General features: G+C 39.0%; 1 protein-coding gene across 1 annotated transcript in view; it reads right to left on the bottom strand.

Annotated features, from left to right (window-relative positions):
• Window positions 1-22: 22 nt before the first annotated feature.
• SPINK5 (serine peptidase inhibitor Kazal type 5) overlaps window positions 23-20,957 on the bottom strand; it is a 73,247-nt gene continuing 52,312 nt past the window's right edge. The window contains exons 21-34 of the mRNA XM_081091222.1: window positions 20,532-20,659; window positions 19,015-19,111; window positions 17,286-17,413; window positions 16,313-16,385; window positions 15,309-15,436; window positions 14,799-14,877; window positions 12,643-12,770; window positions 11,763-11,835; window positions 10,983-11,072; window positions 10,751-10,878; window positions 9,875-9,974; window positions 6,134-6,264; window positions 3,597-3,687; window positions 23-427 (exon numbers count right to left, since the gene is read on the bottom strand). Coding sequence (XP_080947348.1) covers window positions 419-427; window positions 3,597-3,687; window positions 6,134-6,264; window positions 9,875-9,974; window positions 10,751-10,878; window positions 10,983-11,072; window positions 11,763-11,835; window positions 12,643-12,770; window positions 14,799-14,877; window positions 15,309-15,436; window positions 16,313-16,385; window positions 17,286-17,413; window positions 19,015-19,111; window positions 20,532-20,659 — 1,383 coding nt within the window. The 3' untranslated portion in view covers window positions 23-418. The remainder of the gene's footprint in view (window positions 428-3,596; window positions 3,688-6,133; window positions 6,265-9,874; window positions 9,975-10,750; window positions 10,879-10,982; window positions 11,073-11,762; window positions 11,836-12,642; window positions 12,771-14,798; window positions 14,878-15,308; window positions 15,437-16,312; window positions 16,386-17,285; window positions 17,414-19,014; window positions 19,112-20,531; window positions 20,660-20,957) is intronic.

Genomic DNA, 20,957 nt, shown 5'->3' with positions numbered 1-20,957 from the left:
AAAAAAAGTGGCAATTTCTGTTCACCAATGGGCTTAGCCAGACAAAAGGGTAGAGTTTATTCAACTTCTGTAAAAAACAATTTCCTATTTGTCAGGCAGTGGCAAAAAAAATCCAGGAAAGGGTGTTCTGCTGGGTTTACTTTTATTGAACAAGTAATTGGACAGACAGCATTGTGATCAGGGGTCTGCAGAGCACAGACTGGGTGGGGATGTCTCTGTGCCCTCTGATCACAGAATCTAGGAGGAAAGAGATGGAGAAGACTGGAAGTCAGTGAGTCCATTCCCCCAACAGTCTCTATTGTTTTCTACAGTAAATAAAGACGAGCTCTGAAGAATTCTTTGTATATACAGATGGTGAAGGTAGGCAATTCAGAATCAAGATATAAATGGTCCCTCATGGCTTTCACCAATCCTCACATCATTTGACCTAGAAGAGAAGATGGGTAGGTTAGATGGAAGAAATTCAGAGATGTTGTAGAAATGAGGGGGTTGTACATTTATAGCTGTACCATAATCAAAGAAATCCATAGATTCCTGCACTCTATCAAGGACTCACAATTTAAAATCACTTTCACATTTTATTCAATTGACTCAATGAACCTTTATTGAGCACCTAGTACAAACTCCCTGTTGAGGTGGATGCAGAAATAAAGTCTACTCTCTATTACATGTGACCCTCATGCAAAGAGATAGGTGCTACTAACATTATTTCACAGAGGAGGAAACTGAGCTTCAGAGAAGTTTAGTGACTTCCCAAAGTCTCACATTTGGTCAGAACTTAAATCCAATTCCTCTAACACTAATGTTTTACTCACTGTTTGTCTTAGGCCATGAGAATACAACCAGCTAATCTTCCTTGTCTGATGCATCCAATATTCATATACTCTTTAAATCAACATTTAAAACATCAAATCAACACAATTTTTTTAAAAGGGGGCAAGTGCCTCAGGGAATCTTCCACATAACTATACATTACCACCTAGAGCCCTAGTAGCACTATCATTCCAAACTCAAACCTCCATTTAAACTTTCACATTGAAATTAAAATTGTGAGACTTCCTTTGGTTTGAAAATCTCAAGCTATGGTCTTGCTAAATCCTTGAAAATCTTTGTCATTAAACTGAGACACATTGCTTATTCACCACAGAACATAGTATTGGTATTTTCCTTAACATAGTAATTTCCTTCCAAAGTAGCTAATTTTTATTTAATTGAGATAATGCCTTCTCCAGAGCCCCAGGTGCTTAGAATCTCCTGAACCTAAAGGATGGTGGCAGAACATAAGAAGTAAAGTGAGAAGATCTACATTGGACTCAAGATATAATACTGAATAACCCTGATAAATTGCAGCATTTCTTGCATGATGATTTTCTATAAAATGGGAAAGATAATTGATCTCTGCCCTAATTACAGGGCCACTGTGAATGTAACTCTGAAGGGTTACATTCATCTTAGCAATTATTGTATAATAAAAAGTCCTTATTAGATAGTAAGCAAAAGTATGGGTTCCAGGAACCTCAATCTATTTTTCCAGAAAAGCCTTTTATTCCATTCTTGGGAGTCCAGGTTCTCTTAGATTATCTTCTACCCAGGAACAATGGTCAGGCAATAGGTTCCAACTTCTTGGATATGAATCCAGAGTCATTATCAGAGCAATGCTGAGCCATGACCCACCCATACCACCTTTGTGATTCCAAAATCACAGCACTGAATCATAGCGGGAACTGAAATCACACCCAGGACACCTTTTGTTCTAATGACTTGATCCATCAGCTAACATCATAAATAATTCCTGTCATTAATAATGCCTGATATATACCTCTGGTGGGAAGAATACGCCCAAAAATGAAAGGAAGGAAGGAACTCCCTTACAAACCTTTTGTGCTTAGCCTGGCAAGATTCTTCATTATTTGAACAAATACATCTTATCGTATGCTCCTATGGCAACTTCCCCCGAAAGCAGTTTTTGTCAAGTTGTTTAAATGAGAAGGTGTGCCTAAGGTGTAGCCTATAAAATTTATATAAAGATTATTTCCCCCTTCCTGTTCTAGAATATATGTGACCAGGTGTGTTTGTGAGATTGGGGGACAGTATGTCCGTCAATAAAATGAGGGGCAAATCACTAAGAGTTTATATGTAACAAGAGAGCCAACACAATATGGGGAGTGGAGCAAAAATTTAAGCCCTCTCTTTATAGACATGTAAAGACCCAGAGTAGACAGATGACTTTCTCAAGCCCAAATAAGAAATTAAAATGTCCTGATTTCAGCCCATGCTCCACCTATTCCACCTGCCTTCCAGCTGTTAGTATGAAAGCAGAAACAGCTTATAGCTCCTGTTTTTCCGGTTTCCCATATCAAGCATCACTGAGTAGTTCTTTTGAGTATGGTCTCATGTAGTGTTACTTAAGATTCTCAAATGTGGCAGAACAGTTTCCAATTCCATATTGCCAAAGCTGGCAGTGGAAGAGAGTAAAATAACAATGTGGATAAAAATAAATAATTATTTATTCATTAAATATTGTTTACTTTAATTAAATTTTTTTTGAATATCAAATACAAATTTATTAAGAGAGAATTCACTAAATGATTAAAAATAAGCACGGCGCCAGGGTATGTTTCTCTAAATTCATACTTTGGTCTCTTAGGCATAATAATAATAGTAATAACAATAAATGCCATGAATTTGTAGACACTGTGCCAAATGCTTAAAAGTCAGCACTTCTTGAATATTTTCAGTAACTCAGTAAGATCTTTTGTTTCAGTGAGTGATTTTCAACCTTTTTCATCTCATGGCACACATAAACTAGTTAGTAAAATGCTGCAGCATACTAAAATATATATCTTTTGCTGATCTGACAAAAATTTAGGTATAATTTTGATTCTTTCACACCAGATGGCCATTGTGGTGTTGGCTGTTGTCACTTTTTGATTTGACAATCTAAAGGAAAAGAGGTCAGTGCCCCTGACTACATAGTCAGGTGTTGCATGTTTTAAAAATTCTTCTGCCATAGTAGCTGAAAATTGCTGGCTTAAATATTTATGTGATTTGCCAAAGGTCTCATATATGAAGACCATCAAAAACTGGAATTTGAGTCCATATTTATCTGGTAACAAAAAAATTTATCTTATTTGAGTATTCTCAGTTCCCCTCCCCACAAGGTACATATCATCTTCCTAAAGGAAGAGATTCCTCAAATGAAAGCACCAGGGAGAATGTCAGACTCAATAATGTGCATCAAAACATCCTTGTGAGACTTTAACTGAAAAGGTCAGCTTTTCATTAGGGAAGATCATTTACTACAATGTAAAATGCAAGGGTATGGGGGTTACAGAGAAATGGTTTAAATCCAGTTCTGTTGCTATCTGACCTCTTTTGGTCTCTGTCTCATTTCTTATTGTAGACCACATGAAAGAAAACCTACTCTGTGAAATTGTTGTTAGGGACATCACTACTAAAAAAAATCTATTAAGGATCCCAGGAAACATTTTTAAATGTTAACTACTACATTATTATTCCCACATATTTCAGCAATTACTTAATTATCTTCATCAACTGGCTCTAAAAATCACAATCATGGATGCCAGTGTACTTACAGATGCTGGCACGCTGAGAGGTGTTGTTTCTGGGGTGCTATTCTGCTCACACGGCCCTTCGCTGCGTATGCGTGTATTAGTCTGGCGTATTCTAAAACAGAACAGAGTAATTTTCAGAGATGGGGAAAGGAAAACAACAAGGATTAATGTGGGTGATATTTGAGCATCAAACCCGAACTGAAATCAGGGGCAGGTCCTGGGATCTGCATTCAGCTCTTTTCTAGTAGGCATCATCACGTTTCGTCTCTCTCTTCTCACTTAGCTCCAGCGTTTTTTTCCCACCCCTGGATCTATTCTGTCACATTTCATTCACAATATACTCAGAGTTGTTGAACTTTAGAAATACACTTAGAGATCATTTAGTCCAAAAGCCATTATTTTACAGTTGGGGAAATGGAATCCCAGAGAGAAATGAGACTTTATTGAGTACTGATAATGTGACTTGGGGATTATAAAATATATTTCATATAAATGTATTTATATAAACATATAAAATAGATAGAGGATATAGATATATAAATATATTTTATAAAGTATAACAAGACTTAATCATATAGTTGGTATTTTAGAATTAGAAAGACTTAAAGGATATGACTTTAAGGCCTCTTAAGAAATATTACATATCCAATATCTACTGGTGATGGGAAATTTACTGTCTAACAAGACAGTTCATTTTGTCTTTGGGCATTCTCAGGTTGAAACTGCTTCCTTCTAGATTACTCTAAGACAACAGAAACCATTACTGTTTCCTTTTGCCTGGGATAGCCTAAATTTTCTCTTCATAATATATACTCCCAGTTTCTATTATCTTTAGCTAAACAATCCTTCCTGAAACATGCTTTTATTAATATTTTTATCATTGGGATTTCTCACTATAAAGTTCCTTGAAATAGAAATCCACTTGTTATGGGTTTATATAGTTAATAGAATGTTTGAAGAACATTGGCTACATTTACAATAAAGAGAAATTGAAGAATTTCTGGGCTAAAGATAAGGCATCATATAGTAACAAATTCCTGAATGGTTGTATTCATCCCTGAAACAGAGATTCCTTAATTCTTAAAACTCTGTAAGACCCATGGATGGACTTCAAGAGATCAATGTGTCCATAGATGATATGCATAAAAATTGTTAATGTCACATCATTTTCTTTTCTCTTCTGAAAAGTGCTAACTCTCTTCTTATTATCAAAGGAATTTTTGACCTCCAATTTTTAAAGGAAGTACTGCCTGGCATATAACAGCAGTGTGGCAGGAAGAAAACTGTATTATCCCCAAAGCAACAAGGTTAAAATCCTGTCTGATCTGCTTCCTAGCTATGTGACTTTAAACAAATTACATGTACTCTCTGAGCTTCAGATTCACGCTCTGTACAATGAAGCTATCACCACTCCATGACAGGTAGTGAGGATTCAGAGAGGGGTGAATGTGAAAGTGCCTAGTCTGCAGATGTGAGATCATATAAAGATCTTATATTCAGATTTTATTCTAAGTATATGAAGTGTAGAGTAGATTTTTCTTTTATGAGTTATTTAACTTAAAAGAACATAAATGTAATTTCAAATATATTTCTCTATAATTGAAAAGCAGGATATCAGGCCCATCCCCCCATTCTGGACCTTGCTTATAGTGTCCTGAGAAGGACAGAATACCCATAGATTGTCATGTAAATCTGGAAAAGTGAGGGGGAAAAGTTAACATTTATCACCATGCTCTCATTTAAAGCTAGTCAAATGGAGGCTGGGAAAAGGTTAAGAATACGGATGGAGGTGAGGGTCAGATAGCAATTGAGCAGAAAAACAGTAACAAAGCTACCTCCAATATATGCAGTCTTAAAACAAATCCTTTGTATTTAATTTAAAATAATAATTCTTTGCAATAGCCCTGTAAAGTCAGTTGACTCAAAGAGCTATTTCCTCTTCCCAAGGAAGCAGCTGAATCTCATAATGATGAGATAATAGGCCCACAGATGCACAGATAGTTACAAATCTTGAAAGCCAAAGCCGACACCAGGTCTGCCATTTGCTCCAGTGAGCTTTCTTTTGCATGATAACACTTCCTGCTCCAAAAAGAAGATTTAGGGAGGATGGGAAATCTGTGACTATCAGGTAGTCATAAGGCCCATTAGTGATTATAGGCTGGGCTAACTCTGCACTTGATCTTAGCCAAAAGGCCGAGAAGCGATAAGGGCTAACTCTGTTTAGCAATGATTTTCAACTTTTTCTATTAGACAAGGGATGGGTGACTCCTTGTAAGTAAGTATACACGAGCTTATAGAGATTTTCTCTAATTGTTGTAACCCCACCACTTTTTTCCTTTCTCTTTCACTCAGTAAAATATATAACCAATTTCAATAAAGGGATAACATCAACTCTCCTTTATTTTAGATGATGATGATCACAAAATGTGATCTGAACTGCAATGATTAGTCATCTGGTTGCAGCACACCTCAAATTGCTATCCATTCACTGCCGTGGGAAACACTATAGACAAGAGCTTCTAGACTAGAAGATATGATGATGAGACTTGTATACTTACAGGTTTTCATGACAGAGCATGCATGGATTGTTGTATGTCTGGCCATCATCACCACAGACAGGCTGTAAATTCTTTGGGCAAAGGTAACCCATCTTGGGCAATACTCTATAGTGTTTGCACATCTCAGAATCCTGAACAAGCAAAACATAAATCAGATTTGCTTTGCTCCATGGCACGCAAGAGGGATGAGCTGGGGAAAGTCCCCTTGATTTCCTCCATCACATTTGAACATATTACTAGTAAAGAAGCTGTCACATAGGTCAAACAAACTCACATTATTTATTTCGTACCATTATTAGGTAAATTAAACCTCCCGGATTTGGCTTCTTTAGACTAGGGAGGATAAGCAGCTAAATCAAGACATAAGGAAGAACAAAGCTACAAGAAAGCCAAAACTCTACGTGACATTGGGCACAAGTAAATGAGACATATCCATAGTAAGGATTCTAGGATGGTAATCATGCAAAAAATAATATTATTTTATCTTAAATGAAGGCACTGGTTATATGCAATCTAGAAAGGAAAATACTAATCAGAGGCAAATACTAGTTAATTGCATGGGCTATTGAGTCCCAGCTCTGCCACTAAGCTGGAGGAAAGGTTTACCTCACTCTCTGAGCCTTCGTTTCTCATCTGAACAGCATGAATAATAATAGCTCTTGTCTCATATTGGTGTTTTAGGGGATCAAATCTGATAATGCATTTAAACACATGCATAACAGTGTTTGGCACACAATAAGGGCTCAGTATATGATAATTGTCAGTATATCTCCCAAAATTAAAGATATATCTTTCATGTAGCAGAGGGAACATATTTGTTCTTTGTAGTCTTTTAGAAGTGTGATTTCAATAATAACTTTATTAATTCAAGAAAATGGGACCAAAAGAAAAATCAAACTTAAAAATAGAATTATAGAAGACTTAAATACGATTGTGTCAGTAATTACATTAAATAATAGTAAGAATAAACACTCCAGTTAAAGAACAGAGATTATCATTGTGGGAAAACAAAAAGACTCAACTATATCCTATCTAATAAAAGAGAAAGATGGTAATTGGCGTACGACCCCTACCCTTCCCATTGGCTAATCAGGGCAATATGCAAATTAACTGACAGCCAAGATGGCGGCCGGCAGCCAGGCAGCTGATGCGAACAGGGAGGCTTGCTTGCTTCAGTGATGGAGGACTTCAACGTTCCCCGCCTGACTTGCCGGCCTCTCAGCTGCAACTCTAGCCAACTATGTTGCAAATATAGAAGCTACAAAAAACCCAGAAACCTGCTTTACTCAGCCGGGCTTCAGCCAACCAGACTGCAACATTGTATCAAATACAGACGGTAAACAAAGGCCAGAAACCTGTTTTCAGCAGCCGAGGCCTCAGAGCTAAAGCTGGCCCAGAATAAAAAAGAAAAAGAAAAAAAGGAGCGGTTGGGAGCTTCAGTCACCCGTCAGCCTGAAAACAGCCATCATCCCCTCACCCAGGCTGACCAGGCACCCCAGTGGGGACCCCCACCCTGATCCAGGACACCCTTCAGGGCAAACCAGCCAGCCCCACCCATGTACCAGGCCTCTATCCTATATAGTCAAAGGGTAATATGCCTCCCAGCACCGGGATCAGCATGACAGGGGGCAGCACTCAAACCCCCTGATCGCCCTGCGGCTCTGTGTGTGACAGGGGTGGGGCCACAACCTCCCTATCCACCCAGCTCTGTTCGTGACATGGGAAGGCGCCCCACCCCCCTGATCAGCCCTGCTCTGTGTGTGACCGGGTGCAGCGCCCTAACCCCCTGATCGGCCCTGCTCTGTGTGTGACAGGGTGCAGCGCCCCAACCCCCTGATCGGCCCTCCTCTGTGGTTGATAGAGGGTGGCGCCCCAACCCCACCACCCCCCACGGGCCCTGCTCTGTGTGTGACAGGGTAGAGCCATAACCTCCCCATTGGCCCTGCCCTGAGTGTGAAAGTGGCAGCGCCCCAACACCCTGATCGGCCCTGCTCTGTGGGTGATAGAGGGCGGCGCCCCAACCCCCTGATCCACCTTGCTCTGTGTGTGATGGGGGGCGGTGCCCCAACCCCCGTGATGGGCCCTGCTCTGTGAGTGACAGTGGGGAGCTAATCAACCACCTGATCAGCCCTGCTCTGTGTGTGACAGGGTATGGAGCCCCAACCCCCCTGATGGGCCCTGCTCTGTGCAAGACAGGGGGCAGCGCCCCAAACCCCTGATCGCCCTGCTCTGTGTGTGACAGGGGGCAGTGCCCCAATTCCCCTATTGGCCCTACTCTGTGCGTGACAGGGGGAGCTCCCCAACCCCCGGATCAACCCTGCTCTGTGTGTGACAGGGTACGGAGCCCCAACCCCCCTGATGGGCCCTGCTCTGTGCGTGACAGGGGGCAGCGCCCCAACCCCCTGATCCGCCCTGCTCTGTGCGTGACAGGGGGTGGTGCCACAACTTCCCTATCGACCCTGCCTTGAGTGTGACAGGGGGCGGTGCCCCAACCCCCCAATCGGCCCTACCCTGAGCGTGACTAGGGGTGGCATCGCAACCTCCAGATCCGCCCTGCTCTGTGCATGACAGGGGGCAGCGCCCCAACTCCCCATTCGGCCCTGCTCTGAGCCCGACCAGGGGCTGCACCTAGGGATTGGGCCTGCCCTCTGCCACCCGGGAGCAGGCCTAAGCCAGCAGGTCGTTATCTCCCGAGGGGTCCCAGACTGCGAGAGGGCACAGGCCAGGGTGAGGGACCCCCTCTCCCCCCCGAGTGCACAAATTTTTGTGCACCGAGCCTCTAGTAATATTTATAAGAAGTATAAATATATTATATTAAATAAATATTTCTATTTCAACCAATAGGTAAAATTAAAAGGATGGAAAACATATAAATGCAAACAGTCATTATACAAAAGCTAGATAGATATCTATATTAGTGTCACATAAGTAGAATTTAGGATAAAAAGTATTAGCAAAGATAAAGAAGATAATTTCTAATGATAAAATAATAGTTTCATTAATAACAATCCTAAATATGCATCTACCTAAAATATAGTTTCAAAATATATATGGTAAAAATTGTCTAAAAGTAGAAATAGGTAACTTTATAAACATAAAAGGAAATATTAACATACTTCTTTCAGTAATTGATAGCATAGTCAAAAAGAAAAAGATGTAGAATATTTGAAAAACAAAATTACCCAGTTTAACTTAAGTGATATTCATAGATATCTATATCCAACAACTACAGACTACACATTCTTTTCAAGTACATATGAAATTATTATCAAATAAACCTTTTACTGGGCTGTTAAACAAGTGTAAATACATTTCAAAGAATTAAAGTCATAAAATGTAAGTTTATGATCACAGTGGGATAATACTGATAATAAATGTGACAGTGATAAGGTCTCTAGGTAATCAGAAATTAAATAACACGCTTTTATATAACTTATGACTCAAAGTAATCAGAATATAGAAATGCTGTGAAGTAAATGATAATGAAAGTATAGACTAACGACTCATAGCAGTTCTTGCATTGAGTTAAAGGAAAGTTATAAGTCCTATTTTTCTTGAATTAATAAAGTTATTATTGAAATCACAAGTGACAAAATGGGCAAAAGGACTAGAGGCTGTACTGAATCAGCCCTTCCCCGGCCTTTCTATGGAAATAAGATCTACAGGGGGCCAGTGGCAACACACCCCCACTAATATGCAAATTAAATTAATAAGTAGCTTTCCTGAAAGAGTCATTCTTACCAGAGAAGATTTGGGGAAATCTGGGCTGTCTTCCTCACTGGAAGATCTAGGTTGGGATGGCCTTTCTTGAAGTCTTGCCCTTTCCAAAGCTTCTTTTTGACTAAAAAGGAAATAAAAAGTAATTTAAAGTTATGTCTACAAAAATTAGCTCCTATAACTTTCAGTGGGAAGTTAAGCAATTCTAATAAAATAGGATGAAACCATAGAATATTCTATGTTCAAAGCACAGAACATAGAGAGTGACCAGGGTAACATGTTAAGGAAAGTACAGCAGGGCTCTGGGCTAGAGCTCTTGTCATGTAATAGATAAATTCCTTGAGCTTAGATTTTCTAGAACATAAAAAAAAGGTAGTATTGGTAATTCCTTCCTCAAAAAAAAATTCTACAAAGAGCTAAGTGAATACTGATGATGGTGATGGTGATAATTGTGATCATTGTTATCATTATCACGCACATTGGTCCCCAAATATGGTTGTCCATCAGAATAACCCTTTCTCAAAAACAAATTCCTTAGCCTTGGAGATTGACTTTATATATTTGGAGGCATAAATATATACTTATATATATTTCTCTTTTGAGTCTGACCTAATTTGGAACAAAACTCTGAAATAATTTCTTGTAATTATGATCCTGAGAGATGAAAAAAACTTTAAGTGACAGCTAGTAAATATCATGGTTAGATCTTACATCTGAATTTCCTGTCTCCAAATCCAAGCATTCTTCCTCCTATATCAGGTGTTGTCAAATTAAGGGTCTTGAATCTAAAAACGTAGTTTAAGGACCTCAAGGTTCATGAGCTCATATTTATTTAAACAGCAGTTTCTACAAATACAGTTCCTCCACATGCTGAAGGGGTCATAGGGAACCCTTACTCACAAGACAGTTCTGCACATGTAGCACTTGTTCTTATACAACTTTCCATCAGCACCACGCACAGGGTCATTCTCCCGAGTGCAAAGGAGCTCGTCATTCCTTAGGTACCCCCGGAAGTTAGCACACTCGTCCTGGAAAATGAGAAAGAAGTGAACGTGGCTGTTTCCCTTTAGCTTGGTGGTTTTCTCACACTGGGTTTGAGGAGGTCCTCTCTTGGCTCTGGGCTCAGACTCACTGCACTTATCCTGGCAATGGAGGCCAAGGAATGCCCAGACTGTCCAGACTTTCCATTCTCTGTTCCTTTCTGAACCTCTTTGCACTGGTCCTGCAAATGCAAGGAAACATAAAACAATGCTTGATAGACCTTCTGGTCTCTCATGTCCTTTCCTTCCATCCTTCCTTTCCCCTATCTTCCACATGAGGTGTACCCTTGGCCAAAGGACATTCTCATAGGAATTTAATTCTACAAATGGGATTGATTATCACTGTTAAAGGGCTGAATGGCAATGTCTTCTTTGGAGTCTTGAAAAGCAAACAAGAAAAGGCAGCATCATGCATGCACGCTATTGATTTGTTGATGCTGAGAAAATCATCTGGAGAAAACAGAAAGAAGAAATCAAGGACAAAAGGGGAGGTTTTGCGATTAGATAATTATTACCTGCGCTGTTAAATCAATGTCAGCAAGCCACCTGAAGCCTCCTTTCACATTTAGTGTCAGAGGTAAGCATGCAGGGAAGGAGGAAAAGGATTTCACCCTTTATTTTTCAACCCACATTTCTCCCAAGATAAGAGACTAAAGCAATGACACACTGTAGGAGAATTCTTTACAAAACTGAGAAAAACATAAAACCTCAGAGCCAGAAAAAAAAATCTTATGCCCAAAGTGACAATATGGGCAAAATCAACTTTCTTTGAGGTAAAATATTAGCATCTTCATTATCCCAACACTGGAGTAGAATTCAAGATCTGAGGATGAAAAGTAAAATAGTTTTCTTCATATTTTTTAAGAAATAACCTTTTTATCATTTGAAGTTTTGTTGTGTGATTTTTCTTCATCATTCTTTTTTCTGTCACTAGCTTCTCGGTCACTGCAGAATAAAAAAGGATAGGGTAGTTTTTCCAGGATTGTTATTGAATTTTTTAAACCAAGTATTTCTCCAGTTCTAAACATTAACAAATACAAGAGTTTTCTCATGTTTCAAAAATATCTAAAATAGTTTTGTATGTTTGTTTGTTTGTTTGTTTTTTACTAATGAGTTCTGCTTATTGGAATTTTCACAAGTTATGGCAATGCTTTCAACTTTCCTAAATCCAATTACTATGCTGTCAGAATCACATGATCCTGTTAGGCCATTACTCTTTTCCCCTAGTAGAATCTATTTATGGGTTTCATATAGAGAGTTGCTTCATTTCTCCTTTTTTACTTTTCTAATTAGAGCACAACTAAACTCTTCAGTATTGATTGTTCATTATATAGTTTTAGTGCTTAAAGTTTATAAACATGTTTAATATTATCTCCTCAAATACCTATAAAAACTGTATTGGGAAATTATTGTTCCCTTCACATACAGGAGGAGCTGAGGCTCTGTAAAGTGAATTGGCCTGTCCCACGTTACTTAGCTGATAAGCTTCCTCTTTGAAAGCCAATAATTTGGGGCAATCCACTAGCTCTCCCTCCTATCCCACATGCTCCAGGTATAATTACGCTGCTCAACATCAAAATGAATGTCTTGTGAAAGTGCTCTGGAAACTTACTGTCCTCTTCTCAAGTGAGGAGCTGTGATATTTGTCGCATGTGATTCTAAGTGCCTAAAGTTTTAACTTAGGAATTGGTTGGGGTTTTTTTGGTTATCAGGCACAACACATCAAACTGATCAATAAACCTCCTCACGTACAAGATGCTCTGGCACATTGCACACTTGTTGACGTGCATCTTCCCATATGGACCTCTGACAGGGTCGTTTTCTCTGGTGCAGATGAGCTTTCCATCTCTCAACATGCTCCGGAATTCATGGCACTGGTCCTGCCAAAAGGAGCAAAGCAAGATGTTAATAGTCTGGTCTGAAGAACTGAAAACAGAATTGGTTGGTAAGGTCTAAACTCAAAACACTTGAGGGAGGAAAATATCTAGAGAAAATGAAATTTTAGAAATGGAACATGTTTTAAAGGCACTTTATTCAATATATGCGCAGGAAGTTAGGATCCTCTCCACAACATCCCTCTCAAATAACTGTCTTTCCTCAATGGAATTTTCCTTCTAAAGCAGCCCATACCATTTTTATGCAGTTTTCTATTAGGCTGAGCCCAAAACCTGTCTCTCTACAACTGTACCCATTACTCCACACAGAAAAAATAACCCCAAAATGAACTAAAAGATGCTCTTTGGCAAAACATACTAAAATATAAACTTTTAGTTTTGTTCCTCAATAGCAAAAAATTTAATCAAATCTGCATTATATTCCAGGTACTTTGTTGGGTGCTCTGATGGATTTCCTTTAGTTGTCATAAAAAACCCTACACAATAAACAGCATTATTCCATTTTACAGATGAGAAAAGTAAGGCTTGGAGAGAAAAAGTAACTAAAGTCAATGCTGGATTTGTGATCAAAAACTTGCTCACAACCACATTGTTTCCCTTTTCTTCACTGCTTTTACCTGGCAGAAAATGAAACTCCTATATATCTGTGAGAAGATGAAACTATTTTGTTCCTAAAAAGAAGCCAATGGAACTGGGTCCACAGGATCTTGCCTCTGTTGAAACATCTATAGAAGTTTTTCTTGAACTTCTGTTAAGCACAAAGAGCCAAAGCAGATATATGGAAAGATTACCTTATAAATACTGCTAGTAATTTAGATTACAGTTATCTTTCTTTCTTTAAATTGTGATGTCTATAGACAACTCTAGACCTGCTTTTGTTGAGCATTTAAAAATTTTTCTGGAATTCAATATCTGATTAACATATTAAATGCTTCACAGCTATCATTTTTAAAAGCTACTAGAATGATTTCCCTTTCCAAGTGCCCAGCATGCCAATATATATATGTTTATGACAGCATTCATCTTCTGTATTGCAACCTTTGCTTTATGGGTGTAATGTCTGGATCTTCCATTTATTATCTGTCTATAGTTACCTTCTCTGAGTTTTTCTGAACTGTAAAACTGGAAAAATACCAGCCACTACATAGATTTGGGGTTGGTTAAAACATGATAATGCAAATGCTTTGTAAAGCTTATTTCACTTTGCTTATTCCATAGCTCCCTTTTGCCACACACGCACACAATATCTGGACATTTTCTATATATACATACAGAGAGAGAATTTTTTGTTTTCCATTCTTAAAATAGATAATAAATAATTGAAAAAAAATTGACCAGGATTACAAGTAGAATAAATGGCCAGTAGATACCATCAAAGTTGTACAATAAAGCCTTTTCGCAAAACCATTCATTTACCAAAATACATAGCAGATGTTCCCAACATATTTTTAAAATGATAACTACTATTAAGTTTCATTTTGTTTAGTCAGTATAGACAATGAAAAGTTGCCTCATTAATGGGAAAACCTTCCTGGGGAAATTTTACTCTTCTAATTGGAGCTCATAAATGGGTTAGAAGAGAGTGATCTGTGTCATATATGATGTAGGTGTTGTAAAGCATTGACAGCATGTGTTAAAACTGAACACAAGATGGCACTGTAATGCCAAATCAAGAATTCATCATCATGAGCTCCAATGATACATGCTTTCTTATTTGTAACTTAGGTATCTATTTGCTTGGTTATTTTGTTTTAAAACTTCAGAGAAGAAATTTACTTGGAAGCAACAATAGTTTGACAACTGTCACTGGCCCTACAGACTGCCGTAATTGCATCAGAGGTGCTCTTAGGGCATTGATTAGCATGTTATTTCTTTGCACGACATGGCCATGTCTTTCTTGTTTACCATTATTATAGTTATAATAACTACAACAGAGTAAGACATTTCATAAATATTTGTTGGATAAATTAACCATACAAACAACCATCCAATTTAAGTATTAACATATATTACCTGTTTTTCATTGCTCCTTTCTGATGTGTTTTGCCTGTCATTTTCTTCTTTCTTTTTTTTTTCAGCTGCTTCCCTTTCCCTAGAAAAAAAGAACGGAAAGAAACATTTCAACCAAAGTGAACAACCACCTCATTAATTACTAGATCTGTCTTTAAAAATGTGTCATTTTCTCAAATTGATGAAAAATGATCATTATATTTTAAGACTCACAAATAAAGGCCCATTTTTTAACTTAAATTCTTTATTGTTTTAAGTATTTCATAAGTCTCCTTTTCCCTCATTGACCTCTCCCCAGCCGCCCCCAGCCCCAGCACATGCTCTCATCCCCTCTCCCTTGTCTGTGTCCATTGGTTGTGCTCATATGCATGCATACAAGTCCTTTGGTTGATCTCTTACCCCCTCCCTCCTCAACTCCGCCACCCCCATCTTCCCTCATAGGTAGGACAGTCTGTTTGATGCTTCCATTACTCTGGTTCTATTTTAAAGGCCCATTTTTAAGAAAATACTCACAGTTTTTCCTTACACATTGCACACTTATTGCCATGTGTCTTGCCATTTGAATCGCGGACAGGATCACTTTCTCGGGTGCAGAGAAGTTGTCCATTTTTCATTTGGCCTCTAAATTCATCACAGGGATCCTGAAAAGAAGGGAAGACTACATTAGGAATGACTGTTTTCTTTTCTTTTCTTTTTTTTTAATATATTTTATTGATTTTTTACAGAGAAGAAGGGAGAGGGATAGAGAGTTAGAAACATCGATGAGAGAGAGAAACATCGATCAGCTGCCTCCTGCACGCCCCCCAGTGAGGATGTGCCCGCAACCAAGGTACATGCCCTTGACCAGAATCGAACCTGGGACCCTTGAGTCCGCAGGCCGATGCTCTATCCACTGAGCCAAACCGGTTCGGCAGGAATGACTGTTTTCATACAGTATTTGATTGGGCTTTGAAATCTGAAGATTTGGGCGGCTCCTCTATGGAGCATGCCCATACCTTTCCCTTCCCCTCAGGCATGTTTTCCTTGCTTCTCTCTTTCCCCTAAGTTCCAATGGCCTTTCTTTTGCCTCTGTAACTTGTTCCCTGAGCCCATGCAGCTCTGCTGGCTCACTTCTTCCATGGCTCACTTCTCTTACCTCTATGACTTTCTAAATAAACTTTTGCTTGTATTTGGAAGGAGGAGGAGGAGGAGGAGGAGGAAGAGGAGGTGGAGGAGGAGGAGGAGGAGGAGGAGGAGGAGAACTGAAGATTTTGACTCAAAATTTTACTAGGCTATTGAGAGAATTAAATAAACTACTATGTATAAAAGTGCTTTGTAAAGGATAAGACTGAAAGATTTCCATTTGATGTTAAATTTCCACAGTGAACAAGCTGCCAGTGATATTTACATTAATGATGGCTTCTGATCTAAGGGCAAGATCTAGGTGGACAACAATGACACCTTCTTTCCGTATTTTTGATAGTCAAATGTTGACTTACAGAAAGACCATTCCTGCCAAAACCAAGTAAATGACTCACCTTTCCTGATGCTGATTCAGTCCCATTTGCTCTATAGCCAGAATGCGTATTTTTTCCATCTGCTTGTTTTTCCCTAGAAAAGAGTCAAGAGTCATCTTGTTAACATGTACCGAGATTTCAAAGGCCCCTTAGAGTTTATGTATCCTAGATCTCTTCCTGAACAGAGGATGTCTCTGCATGTCCCCATCATGGACAGCCAGCTGGGTTACTAAGAAGCTTCCTTGTCTGGCTGGTATGGCTCAGTAGTTGAGCGTCGACCCATGAACCAAGAGGTCCCCAGTTCGATTCCCAGTTATGACACATGCCCAACTTGCAGGCTCGATCCATCCCCAGTAGGGGGTGCACAGGAGGCAGCTGATTGATGTTTCTCTCTCATCGATGTTTTTATCTCTCCATCCCTCTGCCATCCTCTCTCTCTAACATCAATAAAAACATATTTTTAAAAAAGCTTCTTCATCACAGGTAGATATTCTAGGTAGACCAACTCAAGTAATTTTAAAGTCTCCTTTATTTATGTCCAAATATATCTCCCTGTAATTTCCATCCTTTAGTCTTATTTCACATTTTCAGGACAACACAGAATAAGCCTGCTGGCTCATTACATCTTTCTGATATTAACCCTTCAGATATTTAAAGCAAGTTTCAGATCTCAAAGGCCAGCTTCCTCAGTTACTTCACCTTTTCATCATAAGTTGTAATTTTTAACTCCCCATTAACTCATCATTCTACTATCTTGATTTGTAGGTCAACTTATTATAATGTTATTTTTTAAAAGTATGGAGCCCATGATAGAAGATTGAGAAATACCTTAGGATCATGTGTTTTTTTAACCTCTTATCATTTCTTAGGGGAAGCAGGAGAAATAATATTTTGGAATTAACAAAAAGAATAGTTTTCATGTAGGGAACTAGGCATTCATTCAGGAGGACTATGTGGCTATCTTTCAGACACGCCTGTTAATAGAAGTACTCACAGTATCTCTTTACACATGGAACACTTATTGTTGTATGTTTTGCCACTAGCATCACGTACAGGATCACTCTCCCGGGTACAGCTGAGTTTTCCATTTTTCATATTATCCTTAAACTCAGCACATTGGTCCTGAAAAGAGAGAAGAGAACGGGCCTTCTGGTTTACATGGTCTGTTGTATTGTTATTAAATTTGTTAAATAATCTGAGTAAGAAATGTTCTTGGCAGCCTTCTCTTACATGGAATATAAGATCTAGGATTGCTATCTACAGGAAAAAGTGGGCTGGGACCACCCATATCCTATGATGGTTAGTTGTCATGCCTAATTTTGCTGCTTTTACTGTTCCACACAGGAAATACAAAGTTGGTGAAATTTAACAGCATAGATCAAGGGTCAGCAATTACATAACCTATAGAACTAATCTGTCCTGTTGCCTATACATAATGTTTTATGTATAAAATTTGAAATACCCTCATTCATTCTAGATATTATTTATGGCTGCTTTTCCACAACAATGTCAGAGTTGAACATTGCAACGGCGACCATATAACCCACAATGCCCAAAATATTTACTATCTGGACTTTTAAAAAGTTGCTGACCTCTGTTGTAGGAAGGAAAATGAAATGCTGGGAGAAAGCATAAAGTTATGCAAAACGCCAAGGAAGATATACTTGAGCAAATTATGGAGAAGACAGACAAAGCTTCGTTATATGTCTATTACTTGAGAATGAGAACTCAGCCTTCTAAAGGAGAAAAGACAGAAAAAAAAATGCCAACATTTGTCAAAGGCAAATATTGGGCCTGTGTCAGATCTAGAAGCAAAGAAATGGTCTTGATATCCCAAGGTTGTAAGGAGAGCAATAGGGTGGCTATAATCTTATGAAGTTGTGTTCACACACTCAAGGTGTGGGCTTATATGCAAAGCCGTCATGCTGACATTTAAGAATATCTCAGGAAATATGCTAAACACTTGCCTAAATTATTTTATATTATCCCTATAAGAGTACTGCTAAGTCAGGGACACTAGAGTTCAGTGAGATGAAGTAACTGATCGAATGCTTCACAAGTCTTAAGTGAAAGGGGCAGAGTTGTGCCCCAAATCAGTGGTCGGCAAATCGTGGCTCTTTGGCCCCTTGAGTGTGGCTCTTCCACAAAATAGCACGTGCGGGCGTGCACGTACAGTGCGATTGAAACTTCGTGGCCCATGCGCAGAAGTTGGTATTTTGTGGAAGAGCCACACTCAAGGGGCCAAAGAGCCGCATGTGGCTCACGAGCCGCAGTTTGCCAACCACTGTCCCAAATTATCTGGTCCCAAACCTATGCTCTTTCACCATATTATGCTGCCTTGGACCAACAGAAAATATACCTCAACAAAGTGACTGCATTCAGGGAAAGCAAGAAAAATAAAACAAGAGCATGTGACACTGATGTGAAACCACGTTTACACCATGTACTCTCCTGTGATCCATACTGACATGAGAGCTAGTCTGTAGAAAGAGAAGCCAGGAGACTGGGATAGGGCCATCACATTAATTATTCCAGCCAGGTTTAAAGAGGACACAATGAGCCCTGGAGAGAATAAAAATTGCTGAGGGGATGACCCACTGTTCTTCCAAGGACATCTTCACACTCAGCACTACACACATTCACTCTGTACCACAGCCTTTGCCATGGTCCTACTGTCAAAGAGTTGAGCTCACCCTGGTTATGAAATTAGAGGAATCTCTCACCTGAGCTTTCCCTCCACCACCACCGTTGGAATCATGCTCTGTAGCAATTCTCTGCTTTTCTGCTTCTTTTCTCTTCCTTTCTTCATCTTCTTTCTGGCTGGAAATTAGAAAGTGGGAGACAGGGGATAACAGATTACAGAGTGGAATGCATGCCTATGCGTTTCTCATCCTTTGGTCAAATTAGATTGGTACAGAATTCACCAGCACTTATTGAACATCTACTATGTTGCAAGCCTTCTTTGAAAATAAAAAGATGAATTATGCAGAGTCCTCATTGCCATAGAAGGAAACCAATGTTTACAAATCACAAACGAGACCAGGTGAGTAATTAATTAGCATTTCATAAAGGCTCACTGAATCTCCAGGTATTTCTCTCAAACACTTCATATTTAAGAGGTCCAAAAATAACTGTCTTCTTTATCAGATGTGTTCTTCCTCCTGGATTCTCTCCCTTCCATGAAGAACAAAACACTGGAGTCACCTCTCACTGCTCCCTCATGGTCGGCTCAGACAGCTGTTGCCACATAACACTGATTTCACCTTGAGTGTCTCCCATGCTGATCCCGCTCACCTTCTATCCTACTTCCCGTGCTCTAGTGACTTTACACTGGGTCTTTGCGAACCCCTACTACCACCTGGAGTCTTCTTAATTTTAGTCCCTCCCTTCTGTTATTCTCCTTTATACTGCTGACATACGAATCTTCTTAAAGGAATCATATTCATCTACTACCTAAAAATTTAGCAGCCTTTCCACTCTATATAGGATAGACTAAAAAATCCTTGATCTGGCATTCAAAGCTAGTGAAGTGGCTAAGTATTAACTAAATTTAAAAACTTGCACTTTACTGTACATATGACAGTTTTCTTAATTTTAGATCTTTACCTATGCTGTTCCCTTCTTTTGCTCTCATTCTTTTCACTCCTGTCCTCATATTATCCAAATTTAAGGTGAAGTTCTATAGCTGAACAAAGCTATTAACTTTCCCTCCCCTGAAGTAGTATAACATACTGTCTACCTCATTTGTCATTTAGCACTGTATTATGTTAACTAATGCCCATGTCTAATGTCTAATGAACTATATGATTTCTCGAAAGATTCTTTCATTCATCTTTGTATAACCATTATACACTTTATACATTGTAGATGTTCAGTAAATGACTGTTGAATAAGAAATAATTTAGTTGTACTTCCAAACATTGTGTAAAGAGCTAATTTTCATTTCCTGAAAATGTGGTACTTTCAAAAGTATAGATAGAGGAGTTAGATTGCTTTTAAATTGATGTGTTTTCTTCCCAGAGGAAATTAAAAAATAATCCAGAGAAGGGATCCAATGATAGCAAAGGACTAACAATTCTACTGAGACAAATGTTGTGATCTATTGATAGGCTCCACCCAGAGAATATAATAACAATCTAATATATTGTCTATTTCTAGAATTGCAGTACTTATTATCTCCCCAGCTCTTTGCCTCCCCAGCTCTGCTGACCCACAGCAGGGGCTTCCTTTGTGCACTCACAAGACTGATTTACACATGGCACACTTGTTGCCATGGGTCTTGCCATCTGGACCACGCACGGGATCATTTTCTCGTGTGCAAAAGAGATTTCCATTTTGCAAAAGGCTCCGAAATTCACCGCATGCATCCTAAAAGGAGGAGAAAAGGTAAGAGCTTGGGTATTTTCTTGGAAATTACTTTGTTGGGTTCCTACTAAGTGCTTCCTAAAAAAAGAGAAAATGATCTAAGGATTTTTTTCTGGCAATTGTTTTGCTCAATTCCTACTAAGCACACAGGACTTAAAAGGTGGTATATCTCCCCCCCCCTCCTTGAGATTTAGCCTCTGAATTCAGACTGAAGTTGCAATCACAAACAAGCAGTAATTTTTTAATAAAGTGGGTCTCTGAGGACTGGTCACATTTCTTACTCTGGGTTTTCTTGTCCATC

Source organism: Myotis nattereri (genome assembly GCF_964212035.1).
Source record: "Myotis nattereri genome assembly, chromosome: 5".
NCBI classification, from domain to species: Eukaryota; Metazoa; Chordata; class Mammalia; order Chiroptera; family Vespertilionidae; genus Myotis; species Myotis nattereri.
This window is presented reverse-complemented; position numbering and strand designations above follow the sequence as displayed.